The sequence below is a fragment of the Phocoena sinus genome, chromosome 1 (assembly GCF_008692025.1).
Source record: "Phocoena sinus isolate mPhoSin1 chromosome 1, mPhoSin1.pri, whole genome shotgun sequence".
Classification (NCBI taxonomy): Eukaryota; Metazoa; Chordata; class Mammalia; order Artiodactyla; family Phocoenidae; genus Phocoena; species Phocoena sinus.
In genome coordinates this window covers 158,027,044-158,054,072 of record NC_045763.1, presented here as the reverse complement: position 1 = coordinate 158,054,072, position 27,029 = coordinate 158,027,044, and the positions used below count along the sequence as shown (strand labels likewise).

Genomic DNA, 27,029 nt, shown 5'->3' with positions numbered 1-27,029 from the left:
AGTTCTCCCAGCACCACTTATTGAAGAGGCTGTCTTTTCTCCATTGTGTATCCTTGGCTCCTTTGTCAAAGATAAGGGGACCATATGTGCATGGGTTTATCTCTGAGCTTTCTATACTGTTCCATTGATCTATATTTCTGTTTTTGTTCCAGCACCATACTGTCTTCTTTGCTGTAGCTTTGTAATAGAGACTGAAGTCCGGGAGCCTGACTCCTCCAGCTCCATTTTTCTTTCTCAAGAGTGCTTTGACTATTCGGGATCTTTTGTGTTTCCATACAAATTGTAAAATTTTTTGTTGTACTTCTGTGAAAAATGCAATTGGTAGCTTGATAGGGATTGCATTGAATCTTTAGATTGCTTTGGGTAGTACAGTCATTTTCACAATGTTGATTCTTCCAGTCCAAAAACATGGTATATCTCTCCATCTGTTTGTATTTAATTTCTTTCATCAGTGTCTTACAGTTTTCTGCATACAGGTCATTTGTCTCCTTAGGTAGGTTTATTCCTAGGTATTTTATTCTTTTTGTTGCAATGGTAAATGGGAGTGTTTCCTTAATTTCTCTTTCAGATTTTTCGGCATTAGTGTATAGGAATACAAGAGATTTCTGTGCATTAATTTTGTATCCTGCTACTTTACAAAATTTATTGATTAGCTCTGGTAGTTTTCTGGTAGCATCTTTAGGATTCTCCATGTATAGTATTATGTCATCTGCAAACAGTGATAGTTTTGCTTCTTCTTTTCTCATTTGGATTCCTTTTATTTCCTTTTCTTCTCTGATTGCTGTGGCTAAAACTTCCAAAACTATGTTGAATAATAGTGGTGAGAGTAGGCAACCTTGTCTTGTTCCTAATCTTAGAGGAAATGGTTTCAGTTTTTCACCACAGAGAATGTTGTTGGCTGTGGGTTTGTCATATATGGCCTTTATTATGTTGAGGTAGGTTTCCTTTATGTCCACTTTCTGGAGGGTTTTTATCATAAATCAGTGTTGTATTTTGTCAAAAGCTTTTGGCATCTATTGAGATGATCATGTGTTTTTTATCCTTCAGTTAGTTAATGTGGTGTATCACATTGATTGATTTGCGTATATTGAAGAATCCTTGCATTCCTGGAATAAACCCCACTTGATCATGGTGTATGATCCTTTTAATGTACTTTTGGATTCTATTTGCCAGTATTTTGTTGAGGATCTTGGCATCTATGTTCATCAGTGATATTGGCCTGTAGTTTTTTTTTCTGTGTGTGTGGCATCTCTGTCTGGTTTTGGTATCAGGGTGATGGCCTCATAGAATGAGTTTGGGAGTGTTCATCCCTGTGCTGTATTTTGGAAGAGTTTGAGAAGGATAGGTGTTAGCTCTTCTCTAAATGTTTGATAGAATTCACCTGTGTAGCCATCGGGTCCTGGGCTTTTGTTTGTTGGAAGATTTTTAATCACAGTTTCAATTTCAGTGTTTGTGATTGGTCTGTTCATATTTTCTATTTCTTCCTGGTTCAGTACTCGAAGCTTGTACTTTTCTAAGAATTTTTCCATTTCTTCCAGGTTGTCGATATTACTGGCATATAGTTGTTTGTTGTAGTCTCTCATGATCCTTTGTATTTCTGCAGTGTCAGTTGTTACTTCTCCTTTTTCATTTCTAATTCTGTTGATTGAGTCTTCTCCCTGTTTTTCTTGATAAGTCTGGCTAATGTTTTATCAATTTTGTTTATCTTCTCAAGTTCTTTGAGAGTTGGTTCTCAGCTTTTAGTTTTATTAATCTTTGCTATCATTTCCTTCATTTCTTTTTCATTTATTTTTTAATCTAATCTTTATGATTTCTTTCCTTCTGCTAACTTTGGGGGATTTTTTGTTCTTCTTTTTCTAATTGCTTTAGGTGTAAGGTTAGGTTGTTTATTTGAGATGTTTTTTGTTTCTTGAGGTAGGATTGTATTGCTGTAAACTTCCCTCTTAGAACTGCTTTTGCTGCATCCCATAGGTTTGGATCATTGTGTTTTCGTTGTGATTTGTTTCTAGCTATTTTTTGATTTCCTCTTCAATTTCTTCAGTGATCTTTTGGTTATTTAGTAGTGTATTGTTTAGCCTCCATGTGTTTGTATTTTTAACAGTTTTTTTCCTGAATTCATATCTAGTCTCATAGCTTTGTGGTTGGAAAAGATACTTCATATGATTTCACTTTTCTTAAGTGTACCAATGATTGATTTGTGGCCCATGATATGATCTATCCTGGAGAATATTCCATGAGCCCTTGAGAAGAAAGTATATTCTGTTGTTTTGGGATGGGATGTCCTATAAATATCAGTTAAGTCCGTCTGATCTAATGTGACTTTTAAAGCTTGTGTTTCCTTATTTTCATTTGGGATGATCTACCCATTGGTGAAAATGGGGTGCTAAAGTCCTCTACTATTATTGTGTTACTGTCAATTTCCCCTTTATGGCTGTTTGCATTTGCCTTATGTATTGAGGTGCTCCTATGTTGGGTACATAAATAATTACAACTGTTATATCTTCTTCTTGGATTAATCCCTTGATCATTATGTAGTGTCTTTCTTTGTCTCTTGTAATAGTCTTTTCTTTAAAGTCTATTTCATCTGATATGAGTATTGCTACTCCAGCTTCCTTTTGATTTCCATTTGCATGGAATATCTTTTTCCATCCCTCACTTTCAGTCTGTATGTGTCTCTACATCTGATGTGGGTCTCTTGTAGATAGCATATATATGGGTCTTGTTTTTGAATCCATTCAGCTAATATGTTTGTTTTGCTTGGCGCATTTAATCCATTTACATTTAAGGTAATTATCAATATGTATGTTCCTACTATCATTTTCTTAATTGTTTTGGGTTTGTTATTGTAGGTCTTTTCCTTCTTTTGTGTTTCCTGCCTAGAGAAGTTACTTTAGCATTTGTTGTAAAGCTAGTTTGGTGGTGCTGAATTTTCTTAACTTTTGCTTGTCTGTAAAGGTTTTAATTTCTCTGTCGAATCTGAATGAGGTCCTTGCTGGGTAGAGTAATCCTGGTTGTAGATTTTTCCCTTTCGTCACTTTAAATATGTCTTGCCACTCCCTTCTGGCTTGCAGAGTTCCTGCTGAAAGGTGAACTGTTAACCTTATGGGGATTCCCTTGTATGTTATTTGTTGCTTTTCCCTTGCTGCTTTTAATATTTTTTCTTTGAATTTAATGTTTTTTATTTATTTATTTTTTTTTTTTTTTGTGGTACGCAGGCCTCTTACTGTTATGGCCTCTCCCATTGCAGAGCACAGGCTCCGGGTGCACAGGCTCAGCAGCCATGGCTCATGGGCCTAGCCGCTCCATGGCATGTGGGATCTTCCCGGACTGGGGCACGAATCCGCATCCCCTGCATTGGCAGGTGGACTCTCAACCACTGTGCCACCAGGGAAGCCCTGAATTTAATTTTTGATAGTTTGATTAATATGTGTCTTGGCATGTTTCTCCTTGGATTTATCCTGTATGGGACTCTCTGTGCTTCCTCGACTTGATTGACTATTTCCTTTCCCATGTTAGAGAAGTTTTCAGCTATCATCTCTTCAAATATTTTCTCAGGCACTTTCTTTATCTCTTCTTCTTCTGGAACCCCTGTAATTTGAATGTCGGTGCTTTTAATATCATCCCAGAGACCTCTGAGACTGTCCTCAATTCTTTTCATTCTTTTTTCTTTACTCTGCTCTGTGGCAGTTATTTCCACTATTTTATCTTCCAGGTCACTTATCCTTCTTCTGCCTCAGTTATTCGGCTATTGATTCCTTCTAGAGTATTTTTAATTTCATTTATTTTGTCGATTCATCATTGTTTGTTTGCTCTTTAGTTCTTCTCGGTCCTTGTTAAACACTTCTTGTATTTTCTCCATTCTATTTCCAAGATTTTGGATCGTCGTCACTATCATTACTCTGAACCCTTTTTCAGATGGACTGCCTATTTCCTCTTCATTCATTTGGTCTGGTGTGTTTTTACCTTGCTCGTTCATCTGCTGCATATTTCTCTGTCTTATCATTTTACTTAGTGTGTTTGGGGTCTCCTTTTCACAGGCTGCAGGTTTGTAGTTCCCGTTATTTTTGGTGTCTGCCCCCAGTGGGTGAGGTTGGTTCAGTGACTTGTGTAGGCTTCCTGGTGGAGGGGACTGGTACCTGTGTTCTGGTGGGTGGGGCTGCATCTTGTCCTTCTGGTGGGCAGGGCTGCATCTGGTGGTGTGTTTTGGGTTGTCTGTGAACTTAGTATGACTTTAGGCAGCCTCTCTGCTAATGGGTGGGATTGTGTTCCTGTCTTCCTAGTTTTTTGGCATGGGGCCTCCTGCACTGGAGCTTGCTGGCCGTTGGTGGAGCTGGGTATTAGTGTTGAGACGAAGATCTCTGGGAGAGCTCTCGCCAATTGATATCACGTGGGGCTGGGAGGTTTCTGGTGGTCCAATGTCCTGGACTCAGCCCTCCCCCGTCAGAGGCTCAGGTCTGACACCCGGCCGGAGGACCAAGACCCCGCCAGCCACATGGCTCAGAAGAAAAGGAAGAAAGAAAGAAAAGAAAAAAAAAAAAAAAAACAGACGGAACTCTAGGACATGTGGTAAGAGCAAACCTAAACAGACAAAATCACACAAAGAAGCATACATATACACTCTCACAAAAAGAGGAAAAGGGGAAAAAAATCAAAAAAATCAAAAATTTAAAAAAGGAACAGAGCAACCAAACCAATTAACAAATCCACCAATGATATTAAGCACTAAAAACTAAATTAAGATAAAAATAAAACCAGAAACCAATTAGATGCAGAAAGCAAACCCTAAGTCTACAGTTGTTCCCAAAGTCCACCACCTCAATTTGGGGAACATTCATTGTCTATTCAGGTATTCCACAGATGCAGGGTTTATCAAGTTGATTGTAGGGATTTAATCCAATCCTCCTGAGGCTGCACAGAGAAATTTCCCTTTCTCTTCTTTGTTCACACAACTCCTGGGGTTCAGCTTTGGTTTTGGCCCCGCCTCTGTGTGTAGGCTGCCCTCAGGAGTCTGTTCCCTGCCCAGACAGGAGAGGGTTAAATCAGCAGCTGATTAGGGCTCTCTTGCTCACTCAGGCCAGGGAGAGGGAGGGGTATGGTAGTCATAACTGGATTGTGGGGCCAGCCTGTGGCGGCAGAGGCTAGCGTGACATTGCAACTGCCTGAGGTGCACTGTGTGTTTTGCCGGGAAAGTTGTCCTTGGATCACAGGACCCTGGCAGTGGCGGGCTGCACAGGCTCCCAGGGGGGTGTAGGTAGTGACCTGTGGTTGCACACAGAATCCTTAGTGGCAGCGGCAGCAGCGTTAGCGGTTCATGCCCGCCTGTGGGGTCAGAGCTGATAGCCGTGGCTCCACCCTTCTCTGGAGCTCCTTTAGGCGGTGCTCTGAATGCCCTCTCCTTGCGCACCCTGAAACAATGGTCTCTTGCCTCTCCAGCAGATCCATACTTTTTCCCATACTCTCTTCCGGCTAGCTGTGGTGCACTAGCCGCCTTCCGGCTGTGTTCACGCAGCCAACCTCAGTCCTCTCCCTGGGATCTGACCTGTGAAGCCCGAGCCTTAGCTCCCAGCCCCAGCGGGTGAGCAGACAAGCGTCTCAGGTTGGTGAGTGCTGGTTGACACTGATCCTTTGTGCAGGAATCTCTCCACTTTGCCCTCTGCATGCCTGTTACTGCCCTCTCCTCCGTGGCTCTGAAGCTTCCCCCCCTGCCCACCCATTGTCTCCACCAGTGAAGGGGCTTCCTAGTGTGTGGAAACTTCCTCCTTCACAGCTCCCTCCCAGAGGTTCCCTATTCTTTTGTCTCTTTTTTTTCTTTTTTCTTTTGCCCTACCCAGGTATGTGGGGGTTTTCTTGCCTTTTGGGAAGTCTGAGGTCTTCTGCCAGCATTCAGTAGGTGTTCTGTAAGAGTTGTTCCACATGTAGATGTATTTTTGATGTATTTCTGGGGAAGAAGGTGATCTCCACGTCTTTACTCCTCTGCCATCTTGAAGGTCTCTTCTAGGGATGCTTTTGACAAGATTTGAAAGACCTTTATACTGAAAACTAAAATAATTGTTGGGAGAAGTTAAAAACAGCCTAAAACAATGGAAAGATATACTGTGTTCATGATCTAGAAGACTCAATATTTTTAAGATGTTAGTTCTCTCAAAATTGATAGATAAATTCAGCACAACCCTAATCAAGACCCTAGGAGGTTATTCTGTAGAGATTATTAGGTTGATTCTAAAATTCATATGATATATAGAGGACTTAAAAGAGCCAGAACAACTTGACAAAAAAATGAAGTTGGAGGGCCTACCTACCTGACGTCAAGACTTATTATTAACTCACAGTAATCAAATCAAGAGAGCTTGTTAATGAACAGATACCATCTTTATTCACCATAAAGTTGGCCAAAGAGATCAATACAACACAATAGAAAATCTGGAAAGAGACTCACATATATATGGTTAATTGACTTTCAATAAAAGTATAAATGTAGTTCAACTTAGTGCTGAAACAATTGGACATCCATGTTAAAAAAATAATTTGCAGTATATATGAAATTAACTCCAAATGTATTATAGTTCTGAACATACAGGAGAAAAATCTTTGTGGTATTAGATTATGCAGAGATTTCTTAGACAAGGGCAAAGCATGATCCATAGAAAAAAAGTAATAAATCAGACTTTATCAAAATTAAGAATGTGTATTCTTCAAAAGTCACTGATAAGAGAATGAAGAGAGTAGCCACAAGTCACAAATCTGACAAAGGACATGCATACAGAATGTATAAAGAACTCTGTAAACCTAATGAGAAGGGAAAAAAAAGGACAAATATTTGAGAAGACACTTCATCAAAGAAGAAATAAACTTGTGAAAAAGGTGATTGATTATTCATTAGAGAAATATAAATTAAAACATAGTGAAATACCACCACATATTAGAATATAGAATAAAACGTATTAGAATAAAACAATGTTGACAAGACTGTGGAACAACTAGGACTCTTCTTTGCTGTTGATAGGAACATGCAGCAATGCAACTACTTTGGGAAAGACTTGGGCATAAAGATTCTTAGCAGCTTTATTTGTTTTAGCCCCAAACTAGAAGCAACCCAGAAGTCCATGGAGAGGTGAATGGATAAACAAATTGAGGTACATCTGTATGATGGAATATTACCCAACAGTAAAATGGATGAGCTATTGATAGAAGCAATGATGTGGATGAGTGTCAAAATAATCATGCTAAGTGAAAGAAACCAGACGAAGAATACATACTATTTGATTCCAAATACGTAAAAGTCGAGAAAATATAAACAAATCACTCATGGCAGAAAGGAGGTCAGCTATTGCCTGCAAGGGGATAGAAGAGAGGACAGGATTACATAGGGTTATGAGAAAATATCTACAAGTGATGGGTATGTTCATCATCTTGATTTCATGGGTATATACATATGTCAAAACATCAAATTGTATACTCTTTTTTTGTACACTCTTAAGATATGTGTGCAGTTTATTGTATGTCAATCATAAAACTGTTCTTTAAAGTACTTACCCTTGTGGAACTTGTATTTTACTGGGGAGGAGGTGTAATGACAATAAACCTGTATTTTGCATGTGTATATGTAGGTGTGTATGTATCAGATGTTGAAAAGTCTTTTAAAGAAAAATAAAGCAATGTGAGGATAGAAAGTAATGGGGAGGGCAGCTGTTTGAGAGAGGAGGTCAGGTAAATGTAGTATCATGACATTTTAACAGACTAGTTTAAGCGCCCTGTAATCTTTTGAAAACTGTTTAAAGATTTGTTTCAGTTTTTTTAAAGTTTCAGGTGACCATTCTGTCTCTCATCTAAAAAGATAACAGCTTTCCCCTAACTTGAAGGCAGATTTAAGATTTACATTTCTGCCATCAGAAGGAACCATATGGGAAGGGTGGGCAGAGGTAAGCAAAACCTACTCCACATGCCCAATAGAAGCCCATTTCTGCTCGGAGAATTTCTTCTAGTTAATTCTTTTTTATTGAAAGGATGAGACCTATTTTTTGAACATTTGTAGAATGGTGAATCAGAAAGAAAGTCACAACCAGAATCCCAGTCTCCTACTTGCCTGCCAGAGAGGCAGTTATCCCTCAGTTTTCTAAAAGGAAAACCAAAAATTCTCCAGTCACTGTCATCGTTGGTGTTGTGTGCATGTGTATGATGCCGGTGAGGGACTTTAAAAATCATTGCTCTTGTGGAACTTTTATTTTATTGAGAGGAGGTGTAATGGTGATGCATGTGTATATGTGTCAGATGTTGAAAAGTGTTGAAGAAAAACAGAGCAGTGTGAGAATGAGCTTTTGAATGAATGGAAGAGGGAAGATTTCCATCAGTGGAGTGAACTGCTTGCTTGTTTCCAGTCATCCTAACAGAGCAGCTAGAAACGTGTTCTGGTACCTTAGCAGCCATTACAGCTCATCAGTGGAACCTGAATTTGTTTCAGTTCCCAAAAAAGTGATTGCTAATGATACAGACTTTAGAATATCTGTGTACTGGGGGCATAGAGAAAGAATGTTAAAAAGAAAAGAAATTTAAAATGCTTTGTAACATGTGCTGCAAACTGAAATGTGGTGCTTTATTTCGAAAAACTGCTTTTAATTCTGCTCATCCCTTGGTTTTCCAAAACATAGTCTGAAAATCCTAAAGATGCCACCAGAAAACTAGTAGAGTTAATCAATGAATTTGGTAAAGTAGCAGGATACAAAATTAATGCACAGAAATCTCTTGTATTCCTATAACTAACAACGAAAAGTCTGAAAAAGAAACTAAGGAAACACTGCCATTTACCATTGCAACAAAAAGAATAAAATACCTAAGAATAAACCTACCTAAGGAGACAAATGACCTGTATGCAGAATACTATATGACACTGATGAAAGAAATTAAAGATGGTACAAACAGATGGAGAGATATACCATGTTTTTGGATTGGAAGAATCAACATTGTGAAAATGACTGTACTACCCAAAGCAATCTAAAGATTCAATGCAATCCCTATCAAATACCAATAGCATTTTTCACAGAACTAGAACAAATAATTTTAAAATTTGTATGGAAACAAAGGCCCCGAATAGCCAAAGCAATCTTCAGAAAGAAAAACAGAGCTGGAAGAATCAGGCTCTCTGACTTCAGACTATACTACAAAGCTACAATAATCAAGACAGTATGGTACTGGCACAAAACCAGAAATATAGATCAATGGGACGGGATAGAAAGCCCAAGATAAACCCACGCACATATGGTCACCTTATCTTTGACAAAGGAAGCAAGAATATATAATGGAGAAAAGACAGTTTCTTCAATAAGTGGTGCTGGGAAAACTGAACAGCTACATGTAAACGAATGAAATTAGAACACTCCCTAACACCATACACAAAAATAAACTCAAAATGGATTAGACACCCAATAGTAAGCCTGGACACTATAAAACTCTTAGAGGAAAACATAGGAAGAACACTCTTTGACATAAATCACAGCAAGATCTTTTTTGATCCACCTCCTAGAGTAATGAAAATAAAAACAAAAATAAACAAATGGGACCTAATGAAACCGTAAACAAGATGAAAAGACAACCCTCAGAATGGGAGAAAATATTTGCAAATGAAGCAACTGACAAAGGATTAATCTCCAAAATACACAAGCAGCTCATGCAGCTCAATATCAAAAAAACAAACAACCCGATCCAAAAATGGGCAGAAGACCTAAGTAGACATTCCTCCAAAGAAGATATACAGATTGCCCACAAACACATGAAAACATGCTCAACATCACTAATCATTAGAGAAATCAAAACCACAGTGAGGTATCACCTCACACCAGTCAGACTGGCCATCATCAAAAAATCTACCAACAATAAGTGCTGGAGAGGGTGTGGAGAAAAGGGAACCCTCTTGCACTGTTGGTGGGAATGTAAATTGATACAGCCACTATGGAGGTTCCTTAAAAAACTAAAAATAGAACTACCATATGACCCAGCAATCCCACTATTGGTCATATACCCTGAGAAAACCATAATTCAAAAAGAGTCATGTACCACAATGTTCATTGCAGCTCTGTTTACAATAGCCAGGACATGGAAGCAACCTGAATGTCCTTCGACAGATAAATGGATAAAGAAGATGTGGCACATATATACAGTGGAATATTAGTCAGTCATAAAAAGGAACAAAATTGAATTATCTGTAGTGAGGTGGGTGGACCTAAAGTCTATCATACAGAGTGAAGTAAGTCAGAAAGTGAAAAACAAATACCGTATGCTAATGCATATATGTGGAATCTAAAAAAACGGTACTGATGAACCTAGTGGCAGGGCAGGAATAAAGACACAGACGCAGAGAACTTACTTGAGGACACAAAGGGGGGGAATGGGAAGCTGGATGAAGTGAGAGGGTAGCATTGACGTATATACACTACCAAATGTAAAATGGATGGCTAGTGGGAAGCTGCTGCATAGCACAGGGAGATCAGCTCAGTGCTTTGTGATGAGGGTGGGAGGGAGGCTCAAAAGGGAAGGGATATGGGGATATATGTATACATATAGCTGATTCACTTTGTTGTACAGCAGAAACTAACACAACATTGTAAAGCAATTATACTCGAATAAAGATGTAAAAAAAATAAATAAAATAGCATGAATTAAAAAAGCACATTGGAGAATACTTTAAAGATTTTTGTCTTATTTAACATAAATCTGGTGACAGTAACAGTGGAAAATGCATTGAATGATGCCAGTTGTGTATTTGTTTCTGTAAAATTTTTATAAAATATACTAATTTCTGTCACTCTGTTTTCCATTTTTCTATCTGAATGGTATTCATCAGAGCACATACTCTGACTCCACGCCCTGAGTCTGGGCTTCCTATGTTAAAAAGAAACCTGTAGGCTCTCACCTGTGAGGTTGGAGCCCTGAGAATCAGGAGCTCCCTCCTGGTTCCAGTCCCTCCCAGCCAGTCCCTTCCCAGGTAGCGGAAGTGGAGGCTCACATGGCTCAGGCTTCTGTCATCTCCAGCATCCCAAGACTTTCCCACATCCCATACCTGCTGCTGGTCAGAGGCGAATGAGTCCAGTTCTCTCAACCCTGGAGCAGTTACTCTTAATCTTTGGGGTCATGGTTCCTTTTGAGGAATGGGATAAAATCTATGGACAAAACGTTTGCACGTCACTTCAGGGGCTGCCAAGAACCCCTGTTCCAGAGGGTTTCAAGTAAGCAGAGTTATATTTCTTTGCCGCCAAGTATAGAGGCAGCACTCAATCTGTGATCTATGTAACAACTGTGTAGGTAACAGCTATGTTATCAAATTGCACTTTTAATAATAACCTGCTCAGCTAGGCACCAGGAAGAGCTAGAGAAAGCCAGCAAGGTTGTGCTTTTCCCACCCTAGGAAGAGCCTACATTTTGTTTCAGCCCAAATCCATCGGTTTTGTATGTATTTTACTAGGAAAAAATATGAGGACAGACTTTTCAGTGTCCTCTTCCCACCCTATTTTTTATTTTCTGCTTTTTTTTTAACATCTTTATTAGAGTATAATTGCTTTACAATGGTGTGTTAGTTTCTGCTTTATAACAAAGTGAATCAGCTATAATATACGTACATTCCCATATCCCCTACCTCTTGCGTCTCCCTCCCACCCTCCCCATCCCACCCCCCCAGGTGGTCACAAAGCACTGAGCTGATCTCCCTGTGCTATGTGGCTGCTTCCCACTAGCTATTTTACATTTGGTAGTGTATATATGTCCATGCCACTCTCTCACTTCGTCGCAGCTTACCCTTCCCCCTCCGCCTGTCCTCAAGTCCATTCTCTACATCTGCGTCTTTATTCCTGTCCTGCCCTTAGGTTCTGCAGAACCTTTTTTTTTTTTTAGATTCCATACATATATGTTAGCATACGGTATTTGTTTTGCTCTTTCTGACTTACTTCACTCTGTATGACAGTCTCTAGGTGCATCCACCTCACTACAAATAACTCAATTTCGTTTCTTTTTATGGCTGAGGAATATTCCATTGTATATATGTGCCACATCTTCTTTATCCATTCATCTGTCAATGGACACTTAGGTGGTTCCTTAAAAAACTAAAAATAGAACTACCATATGACCCAGCAATCCCACTACTGGGCATATACCCTGAGAAAACTATAATTCAAAAAGAGTCATGTACCACAATGTTCATTGCAGCTCTATTTACAATAGCCAGGACATGGAAGCACCCTGTTCTTTGGTTCTCAATTATTCTGTTTCACATAATCCCTCAAATATAATATAGAACAACCAGGTACCTACTGTTCTGTGTTTAGTCTTGACTGTGAAGCCAAATACCACATCTACCTTACACAGTCACTGAGCAGTCTAGCCTCTTGCACTATTCATTTAGTATTTGCTCTCTAATTTTATCCTAGAAATGAATTTTCCTAAACTGAAGTCTGTTAACAGTACTCTTTTGCTTCTTACAGCTTGTACCTCCTTTTAAGCCTCAAGTAACATCTGAGACAGACACCAGATACTTTGATGAAGAATTTACAGCTCAGACTATTACAATAACACCACCTGAAAAGTGTAAGTAAATCTAGAAGGAAATTGATTATGTTCTAATGCAATTGAAGAAAACAGCCTTTTTTTTTAACTGGATATTTTCAAGGTCAAATTCCACAGTGACTTATTCTGTTCCATTTAAGAACATGGGGTTTTCAATGTGGAAATATCTAAATACAGGTAGCTAAGAGAAAAGTTTTTTTGAGTAAAAAAAAAGTTATATATGGAAAAATTGTAGAGTTAAGAATTATAGACTAAATTATAGACTAACTAGCCCTTCCTTACTATTCTCTAATAGATTATTTTGACATCAGCTGAAAGGATTCTGAAATGAAGACCTCCCACATTTCCCACTGCTCATTCAGACACAACCTTCTAAATTTTGCTAATTCTGGTCTCCTGCTTACTTAGTTTTTAAATTCACTTTAAACTGAATCACTCTTTTTTACTTAGCTGTGTCTTAAGCAGTAATATCTGTGAAGACATAATTTGGTTTGCTAGTAATTTTTGATATTATAAATTAAATTACATATCTATTAAAACTATACATTCATGCACCATTTAAAATCATTCCACGTATACTAGTGTGTGCCCTACACTTTGGTGAAGATATTTCACTTAAAGGGAAGAAAAGGTTGTTATATAATTTATAAACATTCTCATATGCTGACAGAGGTCTGTATTCTGTCATCATTAGTTAAGCAGTAAGGATAAAATTGAGTTTCAGGGACACATTTGGATAGCTAAAAGATTTCTTCAATCACACATCTTTTGGCTCACAATAACATCATTTTAGTTTTTTTCTCCTTTTCTTTTTTATTATATCCTTTCCTACATTCCTTCTCCTCTCTTTTCTTTTTAAAAGGCAGATTAGGGGCTTCCCTGGTGGCGCAGTGGTTGAGAGTCTGCCTGCCGATGCAGGGGACACGGGTTCGTGCCCCTGTCCGGGAAGATCCCACATGCCATGCCGTGGAGCGGCTGGGCCCGTGAGCCATGGCCGCTGAGCCTGCGCGTCCAGAGCCTGTGCTCCGCAACGGGAGAGGCCACAACAGTGAGAGGCCTGTGTCCCGCAAAAAAAAAAAAAAAAAAAGGCAGATTAGTTGATGGTGCTAATTTACACTGAGTATCCATGAGAGGGAAGATTAAAGTGCTGTTTCAAGTGTGGATGTAGTCGATTGATTACAGCATTGAAAGGCAAACTAGGAGTCATCTAGGCCAAGAGATTTTAACCTGAGACCCAGGGCCTGACAAAAAAAGAGACTATGAACACAGTGAAATGAAAAATATAATTATGTGTGCATATGCACTTCTCTTTCTTTAGACTTGCAAGAGGTTAAGAGCCTCTTAACTTTCATTTTATAAGGGAAGACATTAAAACCCAGAGAGAAGCTGAGCTTCCCTAAGTCCCGCAGTTAGTGTTAGCTGTAGTCACGAGCAGCAGTTATAGCTTGGCCGACGAGGCCCAGGTCAAGCTGTGAAAGGGCAGCATGTTGAAGCACTGCTCATGGTTTGTCACCAGTGGTGGGTGAGGGCTTCATTGCTAGAATCAGAATCTCTGAGAGTTGAAGATGATGTTAGAAAGCCTGTGGAGTTGTGGGCAATCAGCTAAGGACCGTCTAAGTAGGAGCAGTGGGCGTAGCCTTGACATGGTTTCCCCTGGCCCGGCGCGGGCTGTGGTGATACAATTGTCTGAAATTCTGGGCAACACCACTGAGTTGTTGGACTGGCCTAGGAGTACTTCCCACCATAGAGCCTCATCTCTTGGATATAACCTTAATCGTAATCAGACCCCATTGTTCCCCTGCTTCAAACCTTCCAGGGGCCCCACTGCTGCGCTCTAAATCCAACTGCTCACACTGGCTGCACAGCTCTGTCACATCTGGTCCCACCCTGCTCTCAGACCTCATCCTGTCCATCTTCTCCACAGTCCCTGAGTTCCAGCCCCACCTTGAACACACTGTGCCTCACTGTGCCTTGGGACTGTGTGTTTACTCTTCTCTGCCTAGAATTCTCTTTTCCCAGACATATGCACGGATAAATTCTTACTTGTCCTTCAGATCTCTTTAAATGTCACTTTATCAGAAAGCTTTCTTTAGCCTCCCGACCTTAAAAACAGTGCAGTCCATCAGACCCCATCACCACCCGCCCCCGCCAATTCTCTACATTGACACCTTTACTTGCTGGTATTCTTCTGGTTCATTTGTCTCTTTGTTTACTGTCTGTTTCTCCAGATTGAATGCAGTAGCTCTGAGAAGAAGGATTTGGTTTGTCTTATACACTGCTAACCCCAGCTCCGAGTTAGGTACCTGGCTCAGCGTAGGTATTCAATGAATATGTGTTAAATGAGTAAATAAACAGATTATGGCGAGGCCTGGTAGTTTCAGGGCCAGAAGGAGGCCCAACTCTCTCCAGACAATGCTGTTGCCCATCACAGCCCAGAATTTGTGTTTGGCTTACCTCCTCACGGGATTTCACAGGGAGCTTTGGGAAGTTAAATAGAGCTTTTGGTATTTGTGGATTCTAATTCTTAGAACAAACTAAATGTGCTATTTTGAAAGTCATAGAAATAGGTAGGCTGTGTAAATAAATGCAAAGCCATGAGTGCATATTTTACTCCAAAATGTTAACAGTAAAATCCCAGTGTAGAAGAGAATGATGGGATTGCAGAAAGCCCTGGACTTAGACCCTGCTTTGTGTCCTGGCTCTGCCCCTCACTAGCTCTGGAATGTGACAGGTCAAAGGGGAGTGCAGGGCTGATAATTTCCAGGAGCCCCGTCTTTCCCCTGTGTGTGCCTGAGAAGCCATCTCTTTAGGAAAGGCACCCAGAGTTCTCTATAGGTTTCAATAACCCTATTTTTAATTTTATTTAAGCATCAGGTTAACCAATCCACAGTGTTCTTTGTTCTGTGACCCACTAGGTGAAGGGTGATGGTAGGTAAATACCTAGCAAAAAAGAGTGGACATGGGGCTGGGGATGGGGGAGGGACCACTAAACTGTGCTGCTAGCAGTGAGGAGTGGCCCTGGCCTGATGCTGGGCCCTAGGTGGCCCAAAAACGTGCATCCAGCGAGCATCGTCTAGACTGACAGCGTGTACCACACAATCTAGAGGCAGGGGGACCCTGTGGAGCTGCCAACTTATTTTCCAATTCAGGATTTCTAGAGAGAAAAATCAGGGGAAGGAGCTCAGCAGGTGGGCTGAGGCCAAGGTGTGGAAACCAGCAGCCTGTCCTTTGCAGCTCCCAGCACCAGGCCACAGGGCTGGGCTCCTGCCTTAGGCAGTAGCCTCGGTAATTGTGGACTGCAGCACCTGGGTTCTTCCAGGGCACAAGGACAGTGTTTTTTCTTGGATTATCCCTGGGTATATCCTAAATTCCCATAAGAGGCAGATCAAAGGGAAATCTGTGAAGCCTTGAACTGTGATTACATTTAACATAATCTTTTCTTCTTGCAGCTTTGAATAGTGTTGCTGGTGAGAGACCACTGCAGCTCTCAAGCTGCTAAAAGCACAGAGGTTTTGTTCATAAAAACCCACAGTAGGACCATTAAGTTAGCGATTGTCTTCCCACTTGCCACCTTGCTTTTATAAAACAGAAAGGAGCTATTTTTTAGAACAAATCAGCAGTTAGAAAGGCAAGTGTTCCTTTTTTACAAACAGCTGCAGTAACATGCCAGATTTTCCTCACTGGTGTTAATTAATTGAACAGATTTTGGAATGTGTCGTCTTGCATTATATCCATTAATGGTCCTCTGGCTTCCTCTTAGAGGAAAAAGAGGATTTGTTTGAGCTCCTAGTAGCTTTTGCTGCCATATAATTACTTTGGTTAAATGTTCTAAGGAAGTTAGGCGACTAAATGCTGCCTGGATCCAGGGATTCAGAGGTAGAATGTGGGGTTGATCACCCTGTTTTCTTTTCCCGCATGTGTGCTATTTGGGTTTTTTTTCATAGTTCATGTCCATCATCATCACTGTTCCCTCTGAACCTTCCTTCAGTGCAGGAACACGTTTATATCCGTTGACTGGGTGTGAAGGCCTGGGTGGGGCAGCCGGCTGTCCTGTCAGCTGTCACTCGCATCCAGCTCTCCTCCTTCCACAGCCCCGCTGGCCTGCGCAGCACTGAGGGCCCAGGGGAAACCCTCATTCCTGCCCCAGCACCTTCCCAACTCACAGCTCCTCTTGGGGCCACGATCAGAGACTTGCCCCTCACTACTGCCAAGCTCAAAAGAACAGGAGGGAGATGGAGTGAGAGGGTGATATAATTGAGTGAGAGGGTGATATAATTGACTTTAAAGAAGATCCAGATGCAGGGGCCCTCATACGGTCATCAACAAGATTTAGATTTACGTTCGGAAATGGGATTAATTTGTTACTAAATTGACAGAATGAAGATTCTCTTTTAACTTTCAGCTGACAGTGCAGCCTCATAGCAATAATACTCCTTGGAAAGGAAATTCAACCCCTCCTCCTGTCGAGAGCCAGGCTGCCCTGGGCTTCAGGCCTCCCTGCCCCTGGTGCGATGCCTGGTTGCAGCCCAGCGAGCTGGACAATCCCTTCCTTGGCGGACAACACCAGGCTTCCCACATGTGCTGTCTGTTCGCTGTGCAGAAACACACCCAGCAAAACAAAGCTGCTAGCGGGCAAAACTATTCCTTTGAAATGTGATTGGCACGTGTCAGAGTCTGAACATTAAGATTTCAGCTGCCTTTCCCCTAAAGAGTTTTTATAGAGTTTTACAGAGGTTTTATATGCCATCCACAGCTCCTACCATCTTTAGTATATCTGAAAATACTGTGGAAGGTGTTTGACCTAAAAGATGGTTTGCTTGGTACCTAACTGGTATTTTATAAGGAGGCAGAGATTTCCCCAGATCGCAGTACTATCTGGAAATGAGGACTATAGTTTAAAAGGTCTGTTTGCAGGAGGGAGGTTTACACAGAGCAGGGAGCCTCAAATGCTACTTGTGAGATTGAGTCCCACCTAATACAGTGATACTTTCTGGTACATTCAAGGCTACAAAGTTTGGTTAGCAACTTGATCCCATTTCTAGAATATTCTATTAAAAATAGAATACTGAAAAGAACAGTGAGAAAAGAGCATGAATGTTTGTTATTCTTCAGAGGCATGCAAAGCATCATCCTTTTTGTGTAACAGGGTCAGTGCCCGTGATGCAGTGGGGTCTGGCCTGTATTCCTCCTCCTATTACATGAAATTGATGCTCCCTGGAGAGGTTGGAAAATTAAAAGAATTGGTAATGTACTTCCTATATGAATTTGAGGAAGTGGAATTATTTTGCTTGAAGAAGGTTGGGTATTTGAAAGACTCGCTTATTTCCTGTAGCACAGCATATGACCAAAGGCAGTGCAAGTGGAGCAGAGGGGTTTAGTGGGGTAACCCCCGACGACACAGGGAGGGACTTTGCACAGAGCCCAGAACAGGTGCACAGGGAACGTTGTGGACTGAGCGACTGAATTCATGACACATGTAAAGGAAGAGCATTCTGACACTGCAAGATTTTAATCATCAGAATAGTTATAGGAAGAGGTTGGGTGATCCTTCGTAACCTTTCAAATGCAAGAAAACAGGGAAGAGGAAAAGGGAGGAGCAGCTTAAATGGAAGTCGTCCCTTTCCATGCCTTTCAAGTCTCCCAATTTGTTTCCTGATGAACTAATACTTAGATGCTGGCCTCTTTCCCTCTCTTTCCTTGACTTATTCTCTTTAGTCTACTTTAAAGTTTTTTTTTGTTTTTGTTTTTGTTTTTTTGCGGTACGCGGGCCTCTCACTGTTGTGGCCTCTCCCGTTGCGGAGCACAGGCTCCGGACACGCAGCCTCAGCGGCCATGCCACATGGGCCCAGCTGCTCCGTGGCACGTGGGATCTTCCCTGACTGGGGCACGAACCTGTGTCCCCTGCATCGGCAGGCAGACTCTCAACCACTGCGCCACCAGGGAAGCCCTAAAGTTTTATCATAGGAAAATTAGGAACAGTAAGTTAAGGCAGATATTAGATGTAGAATAAAGAATGTAAAATCTTAAACATGTAAATCAAGGGCTCAAATGAAATGGAATCCTAATAAGCTTTATTTTGCAATCACACCTAAAGCACCATGAAGAAGAAATGCAAGCATCTGAAGACAGATTGATACTGGATTCTAGGCAGATACTTTGGGTGCCTTAGGATTCTTTGACTTTGTAACTTTGACATGCATGTTTTCATGAAAGTAAAGGTTATTGAAGATCATTTGTTCCTTTTCATTTTTAAAAATCTTGTCTTCTTCAATAGTTTTTCACAGTTTGAGCCTTGAGATGTTAGTGTCTTGAAGGAGATGATTGGATAGTATTATTTCTTCATAGGTCATGTGTTTGAAAGTGAGAAAGTTTTTGAAATAAGTGTATCCATCCTATGTTTTATTGATAAACACAAGTTTCTGGGAGCTATTGCCTCCGTTAATCTTTATTACGTTAGGGATTAGAACTATATATACCAGAGATTATGTTGCAGAAAATTAATATAAAATTAAAATAGCTGTTTCCTGCCCACAGATGATGAGGACGGTATGGACTGCACGGACAGTGAGAGGCGGCCGCACTTCCCTCAGTTTTCCTACTCTGCAAGCGGACGAGAATAAGTCTCTTCTGCTACTTCACTGTCATCTTAGATTTATTACTGAAAATGATTCCTGGACATCACAGCAGTCCTAGCTCTTACAAATGCAGGAGCACCTTCAGACATCCCAGACCAGTCCAAGGTCTTCACCCCCTCGCCGCCTTTCACCCACATGAGAACACACATATATGCAGACATACTCGACTTTTGTTTTTGCATGAAATTGTATCTCAGTCTAAGGTCTCATGCTGTTGCTGCTACTGTCTTACTATTATAGCAACTTTAAGAGGTAATTTTACAATCTTTGGAAGTCATGAGCCCACCATTGTTCATTTGTGCACCAACTGTCATCTTTTGATCTTTTAATTTTTGTTTTTCCCTAACAGTGAAGGCTAAATGATTCTAGGTATATTTTTTAACTTTCTAGACGATAAATCAAAAACTAATTAGTCTAAGAAGATTTAGTTTATAATTCAGAACAAGCAATTGTGGAAGCGTGGTGATGTGCGTATGCAAAGTTTTAGTAAAGCATATCAGATCAGTGCGTAAAATAGGTGTGTGTCGGTAAGATCCTACTGGAATTCATTAGGAAGCATTTGAGAGAAGGAATGAACAACTATTAAGATAGATATATACATTTATAAATTTAAATTCTTATTCGATACTGCAGAGGAAGCCTGATACTACATGTGGATGTCCAGATTTCACAGGCAGTTGTTGGCAAAGGAACATTGTTCGACCAAGGAAGGAAGCATATGCACAGCAGAGTAGGTCACTTAAAGGGTCTACGATATGATTGCACCAGAGAGCGTTTTATTCCCCCTGTTCTTGGAAACCTTTTCCCCTTCTTGATATTATCACCTCTGATGGCTGAAGAATGTAGACAGGTGTAATGATCCTGCTTTTCACCAAAATTTGTACACCAAGGTAAACAGGTGTTTGCCTTATTTGTTTTAATTTTTTACTTTCAGTTCTACGTGAATTAGCTTTTTCTCGGATGTTAAAACTTTGAATGTCCTTTTATGATTTTGTTTATGTTGCAGTAGTATTTATTTTTTAGTGATGAGAATTGTATGTCATGTTAGCAAATGCAGCTCCAACTTAACATAAAACAGACTTAACTGCAGTTTCTTTTGACCCATGTGCAAGGAATGTACACACCGATGAGAATCATGCACTTTTTCTCCTGTGTAAAAACAAAATTTTGATGAGGCTCCGAAATTGTACGTATAGATTCGAATTTGGCTTTAGGAGAAGAGATGCTGTCATTTAACCCCTTGGTGCTAAAAATGAGAAATCCCCAACTATCCATGCCGAGGGGTTGAAACAAATGGATGTTATATTTGCTCTTTTGAGAATTGAAATATTATGATGGCCTGGCAACATAATGTAATGAAGAAAATTGAGACCTGGATGATAAGAAATGAACTTTACTTGGCAAAATGAACACATCTCAAGTATTTACGAAGTGGGCAGTAAAGGATAAGGACCTGGTGTGTTTATTCTGATCATGGTACATTTATCACTGAATTAAGCCATCAGGGAAAAAACAAAACAAAAAAGAACACCTCCAACTTTTCTTTTTCTGTATATACTCATGTCCTCAAATTCCGACACTTCTCACTGAAAGGGGACATGTATGCAAACCTCATCTTTCTCTTTCATTAATGATGATCTTCAGATTAAACCCTTTGGTGCTAGGAGCTGACATTTTCCAAAGCAGCCTATGAAGTCCAGGGGGCTCCTGACTCCGTGGAGCCATCGTGGAGATGTACTTTAGTTAAACTGTCTGACAGCTCCCAAATGGAAGACTACAGCATGACGTAGTGTTCTGATTGCATTGTATGAAAGAGCAAGTGACTTTCTAAGTAGGATGAATCATATTCATATGCAGATGTCTTAGCCTCTGGACGCTGGAAGTGTGGGTTTACAGATATGAAACCACTGCTGGCAGTGGGTGGACCACTGGGACTGACAGGGGGTTAAAGGGCATTTTACTAAGGCAGCTAAGACATATTCAGACATAGATTTTATCCTAATTTTTCATATTTCTACCTGAGTGAAGTTCATCCTTAGTACTGAGTAGGAAGTTACAGTAAAATGGTAGTTCATTCTTACTTACACATATAGCTCAACTTTTTTTTTTTCACTTGGAATTATGTTGAATGTTTCACTTTGACAAGAAAGTAGACTAGATGGTATGTCCTGTAAGTTGTCTTGCATCCATTATATAAAAAAGGAACAGGTGAGAGGAAGAGAGGAAAGCTGAGACTGGCTGGTGTTCAGAGCATTCATTTCTTCAGAGGGAAAGTATACCATACACTAAGCACACAGATAGTTTTGGGGTTTTCCCCCCTCCCCAAATCTTAAGGTGATTTCCATGACCTTGGCCAAGGACACTTCCTAAGGATTAATGACAGCGTTGACTGTGCCTCAGGCTGGCCACTCTGCACAGCTGGCTCTCCGTCCCCAGCTGGTGCCCGGGGCTTAGTCCCGTAATCCCCTCCGAGATTCTGTTAGCGTCACACAGGGTGTGTTGCTGGCTTTGATTTTTAAGAATCCCTTACTTTCACTCCCTGATCTCAGTCAGCTGGCATGGAAAAACAATAGAAAAACAGAAATGTGTGTAGAAGGAGATTCTAAAACTTCCCTCATGTCTGCCCATAGCTGAAGTTTCGGATTCTGGTGGACGGAAAGGCCTGGCCCTGGAGTCACTCTGTCAGAATAGCAGAAGTTCAGGCTTTGCAGACTCCTTCCTGTACCAACTTCCTTGAAGTCTGCCTCTTGCCATGATGCAGCCATATTGGAGGAAATTGGCCATCTCTGCTTGGACCTTTGGCAGGGCTGCTCACAGCTTTGCTTTCCACACTAACTACATAGCATTATTCCAGTGTTTTCCATTTCCCATACCTGATTTCCAGCTTCTTAAAGCTGACTGTTCTTGCAAGGGCCACTTGCTTCTCTTAGAGTACAAAGTAAGGGCCTTCCTTACTAACTGCAGGGTCTTTCTATTACACCTCAGCGTACACACTTTGCTGCTACTGTTTGTACTGTGTCTACAGTAGAACTCCCTTATCTTGCTCCTGGTACTGCATTACAGGCAAGCATGAAATGTAAAGTATTTATTTAAATAAGAAAACCTCTAAATTGGTAATTGAATTACCTCCCTGTAGCTTTATAGTTTGTGACATTTCTTGACCTTGCTAGTTCTTTCATTAGATCCGCGCAAGATCTAGTCATCTGGTTAAGGATTTCAAGCAGACACAACTATGAACCCAAGAAACTGTATTACTATTACTGTTGGTCATACTAAAACTGTTTATTTCCTTAAGTATATGACCCACAAGGATGTGAAATAACTACAAGAAACTGTTTTTGTACACTGTACATCCTTAGTATTTTTACACGTATATGATAGGGATGCACATTATTTTCCTTCGTACAGACAGCTTAAATAAAGCACTATGTCAATCTGCTACTTCTCTGTTTATTGTTGTTGGATGTGGTTCCGTAATCTCAGAAAATTAAATATTATTCTTTTCTAAAAAAAGATGAATGGCGTCACCTGGTATTAACCCATTCTATATAAAGTGTGACAGGAAAGTATGTACATTTCTTGTAGCTCAAAACGCACACAGGATTTATTTTATTACTTCAATAAAATGGCAGTAATGCAACTGTACAAACTTTGATGAAGGGCTGCTTCCAAAGGGGGGATGCTGACTTCCCAACAATGGGTTTAGGAGAGATCTGTGAAGCTGGAGATAGAATAGGTATTTTTTGAGATTTGTTAAGCCCCTAGTAGTCCTCCCACCAGGTGGTTTGGACCCAGAATTCTTAAGGAACGTAGCTCATCAGTAATGTCTTCCTGATAATGTGTTGCGCTGCATACTTCCTTTCTTAGAGTATAGTTTTAAAACGTCATGGCAAATTAACCAACTGAAACGTGGGTAATAGATGGGTAGGATGGTTGGACTACAGTCTGATTTACCTAGGGTCATTTTTCTGATTTTACCTCATAAACCTAAATACTATTGGAGAAACTTGGCTTTGCTCCTGTGACTAAGCCAGATAGAGGAACGGCTTTGGGACCAAAGTTGGTCAAGCATGTTATGTGTATGTCACACAGCCAAACTGGAGGACATTCTTACATGTGCTCTTTTCTCAAAACCACTGGGGTGGACAGATCCAGGAGGCTAACATAAAGTGACCTCTATAATTCTTTAAAGGTGCTATTTTTAGAATATTGTATAATTTATTTCCTGTTCCTGAAACAGAATTAGGGACAATTAATATATCTTATGTGACAACCTTTATGTCTAGCACACTTGATGAAATCAAAAAAACTTCTGAATCTGAATAGAAGTTCTATTCTTTCAGGCTTGAACCTTGTCCATGCTCGAGAGACTCAATGGTCTTAGCGGGCGTATCATCCCACCGCCTCCAGAGCCCTAATCCACATCCTTCTGAGAGGCCATGAAGAGGATGTGATGTGATGTGATGATGATGACAGATCCGTGCCAGGGAGAACAGCCTGAGGTCAGGGACTTGTCCCGACTGCAGCCTTGCCCTTAGTGTTCCATTGTCATCCTCAAGGACAACACAACACTTACAGCGCCCATTTTTTATTACTTTAAAGCACTTGAGGGCTTCATTGTGAATAGTAGAAATACTATGTTAAACTAAAATGATGATCTGTGTACAGATGTTTGATAGAAGTAAATTTTGTAATTTCACTGAGTACATTTTTAGCCTCCTCTCAATTACTGCATATTGAAGAAGAAACATGACACCACCAAGCCAAAGATGCTTTTTGTCTGTTTTTGTTGTTAACAGAGTGGAGAGGATAATGCCTAGTGCTTCCTGGTATCTTCTGACTGTGCACAAATTAGCAGGATGATAAATAATGGAGTCTTATGGGATGTTGATTAAAAGCAAATAAAGTTGAAGGATAATATATATAGATCTCTCCAAGAGGGAAAGAAACATGAATGGCAGGAAAAAAGGTTTGGTCCTTAATACCCTTTAGCCTAGTAAAAATATGTGCCTTTTTTTGGTGTGTTTTTTTTCATCACTACAAGATAAAAAGGAAACATTTCAAGTCTTCAAAAAATTCATTTATTGAAATTCACATGTGTAACAAAGCATACAAAAGAGCAGATATAAAAACGTAATAACTTCGAGCCTTTTCTGAAAACATACACCAGGAGGTCTCCTCATCTAGTGTCAGACTTCAGCTCCAGCCCATCCATCCTGCAGGGACCGCTTGGCAACGAGTGTGGCGGTGATGATGCAGCCCGCCGCAGTCTAAGGTGGGGTCCGCTGGGAAGGTCGCGGTGCATTGTGGCATATTACGTATAAATCAGATGAATGTAAATATCTCTTTGTAAATCATTTATTTCACTGTTTCATCCAGGTCAGCAATCAGATTGTGGCATGCTGGGTAACTGGAAAAAAATGATAATAAAAAGTAAGTTTAAATAGATCATGTTCTTCAATGTGATTTGTCTTCTCACTGGTTTAGTTACCTCTTTCTAAGTTTTTGTAAAAAATTCTTATGCAAAAATTATAGAAATTGTACATAACCAACTGTATGAAAAGCTTGTAGGAATATACGATGAACTCTTCTAATGCTTTAAATCTGAAGACACGCTATATTCCAGACCTCTGCATGTCTCTTAAATAAGGGTGGTCTGATGACAGGACACAGCTAAAGAGCCATCTCTTCCCCCATGGACAGGAGAAAGGAGACACTGATTCGTGCCAGAATCTGTTTACTGAAAATTGCTCAGACATTACAGTGAGTAAAACTGGACAAAAAAACAGGATGTGGATAGACCAAGTGTCCCTAAGAAATTCCTGGTGAAATGATAACAAGCTAACACCTCCAAATGTTTAGATGCAGACAGTGTGTTTTAACATATATAAAGGCATTTTCACATGGAAACCACCTACCACATGCTGGAAGAAGGAATTTAGTGTATGTCCTCTCCTAGTTTTAAACAGGAATAAATGTTTCAAAACTAGCTCATGAAAATTGGGTTGAGGGAGTCGCAAGTTAGGAAAGTACTGCTGCCTGCCCTAGCGGATGTCGGATGTGGCTGTTCAAATTAGTTTAACCCACGTCAGGAAGTGGTGTCAGAAACCACTGGAAATAGTTACATTGCACAGGACATTTCTCGAGTACCTACTGTGTCCTGTGTGGGAAGATGACTCAGACACGGTCTTTGCCCTCCAGGAGTGTGAAGTCACCAGGATGGTAGAGACTAGATAGAGGGCCAGGATGATAACTACCGAATCCCAGTTCTCACTTCAAGAGATGAATTGGAATGTAATGCAGGGACACGGGCCCCATCTGGTCTCTGTTTGGCTGGGTGAGAATCATCTTCAAGAGAAACAAGTGGGCTCTGCACTCCCCAACAGAGATTTCCTGAATTAGAGAGGGCTCTTGTCTACCCAACTTAAGCCACGATTACTTGTGGAGGATTTCCAAGACAGGACGAGTGATCAGCGTTTCCAAGATCAGAGTTTGCACAAGAAAAATGCGAAAATTAGCCTGTTATCTTTTTTAAAAAATGAGAAAACGTTTACATTTCAAGTAGATTTCCCAGCGTATGTGAGACACTCATGACTTTTTAGTGAGCAATTCTGTGGGTTTCGACACAGGGCAATTAGAGTATCGTGTGCAGCCCCTGCTCTCAGACAGTGGGGGGGGCCCTGGACGTGGTGAGGAAGTGAGTGGTGTCTGTGTGCATCTCTCTGGGGGTTGGGGAGGTGGATGGACCCTCCTTCGTGGCGCCCACGGGGCTCCTGGAGCATCACAAGGAAGCCAGGGAGCCCCAGGGCCCTGCCGCTGCAGAAAGGGCCCCCCTGTCCTCAGAGGCTGCCGCCAGCTCCATTTGCCCATCAAACACAGGATCTCCAAGAGCTGATTTGCCTTCTGGTCCTGACTGAACTGATCCAGTGAATGACTGGCTTGAATGACCCTCCCGTCCCACAGACAGGCAGGCTGCCTGCCCACCGGGTGCTCTGGAAATGGTGGCTTATGTTCTAACTTTAGAGATTCGAGGGCGTCTTTGAATACGAGAATAAGCATAAACTGCAATAGGCACGTTTTCAAAAAAAAAAAAAAAATTTTGACCTTGAGGTAGAAAAGACACATACCTGTAACACGTACAACACAGAACAGTGAAGACCTGAAGTAGAAGGGAAATGCATTGTGGGAATTTTTTAAAACCAAGCTGCAGGAAACGGGCAGTTCTCGCATGAGTCTTCGCGGTTCCCGCCAGGAACAGCCCATCGCCTGGCCCAGTCCTTGCTGGTACTTGCCCAGGGGTCAGCCCACAGTTCTCTCCCGGGCTCCATCGGTTTTCTCTTTCATTTGGTTTTGGTGCAAAGCCCTGCATTCCTCCTCATAGTACTTACTGTTCACTGCCCGAGCCGTCGTGAGCATTCAGCAAGTGGGACTGAATGAATCACGTACCCTGTTATGTCACTGTCTTCCTGCTAAATAGCTCTCAGTGTCACCCTTGGATATCTGGATGTTTAGTAAAGAATGTTTCTTGGTTCTTCCCCTTAGGCAGGGAGCATGTCCAGAGAGACAGAATCTTTAGTTACTGCCAAAATCTGGCTCGTCTGCCATCACTTCTGAGGGACATGAGCCATGCCTATTTCCAGAAAGCTGGTTCACTGCCCACACCGCTGTGGACACCGTGAGGTCGGGCTGTAAGGGAGACGAGGGTGTGTGTGCCGATGGGACACAGCCAGTGTGAACCGTGGCTTGAGCCCTCAGTCACCATGTTCCCGTCCCTGGACCATCACACTTGTCACCGAGGCCCCTTGCTGTGGCCCCCCTGGGTGGTGTGGCCACATCTGCAGTTGTCGG

At 41.1% G+C, this 27,029-nt stretch overlaps 2 protein-coding genes across 5 annotated transcripts in view; one reads left to right on the top strand and one right to left on the bottom strand.

Annotated features, from left to right (window-relative positions):
• AKT3 (AKT serine/threonine kinase 3) overlaps window positions 1-22,622 on the top strand; it is a 386,558-nt gene extending 363,936 nt beyond the window's left edge. For all 4 annotated transcript variants that reach the window (XM_032643721.1, XM_032643865.1, XM_032643791.1 and 1 more), the window contains 2 exons: window positions 12,465-12,567; window positions 19,081-22,622. In XM_032643721.1, coding sequence (XP_032499612.1) covers window positions 12,465-12,567; window positions 19,081-19,166 — 189 coding nt within the window. In that variant the 3' untranslated portion in view covers window positions 19,167-22,622. The remainder of the gene's footprint in view (window positions 1-12,464; window positions 12,568-19,080) is intronic.
• A 1,621-nt stretch (window positions 22,623-24,243) lies between these two features.
• Window positions 24,244-27,029, bottom strand: part of SDCCAG8 (SHH signaling and ciliogenesis regulator SDCCAG8) — a 262,756-nt gene continuing 259,970 nt past the window's right edge. The window contains exon 18 of the mRNA XM_032643294.1: window positions 24,244-24,591. The gene's annotated coding sequence lies outside the window, so the exon portion shown is untranslated. The remainder of the gene's footprint in view (window positions 24,592-27,029) is intronic.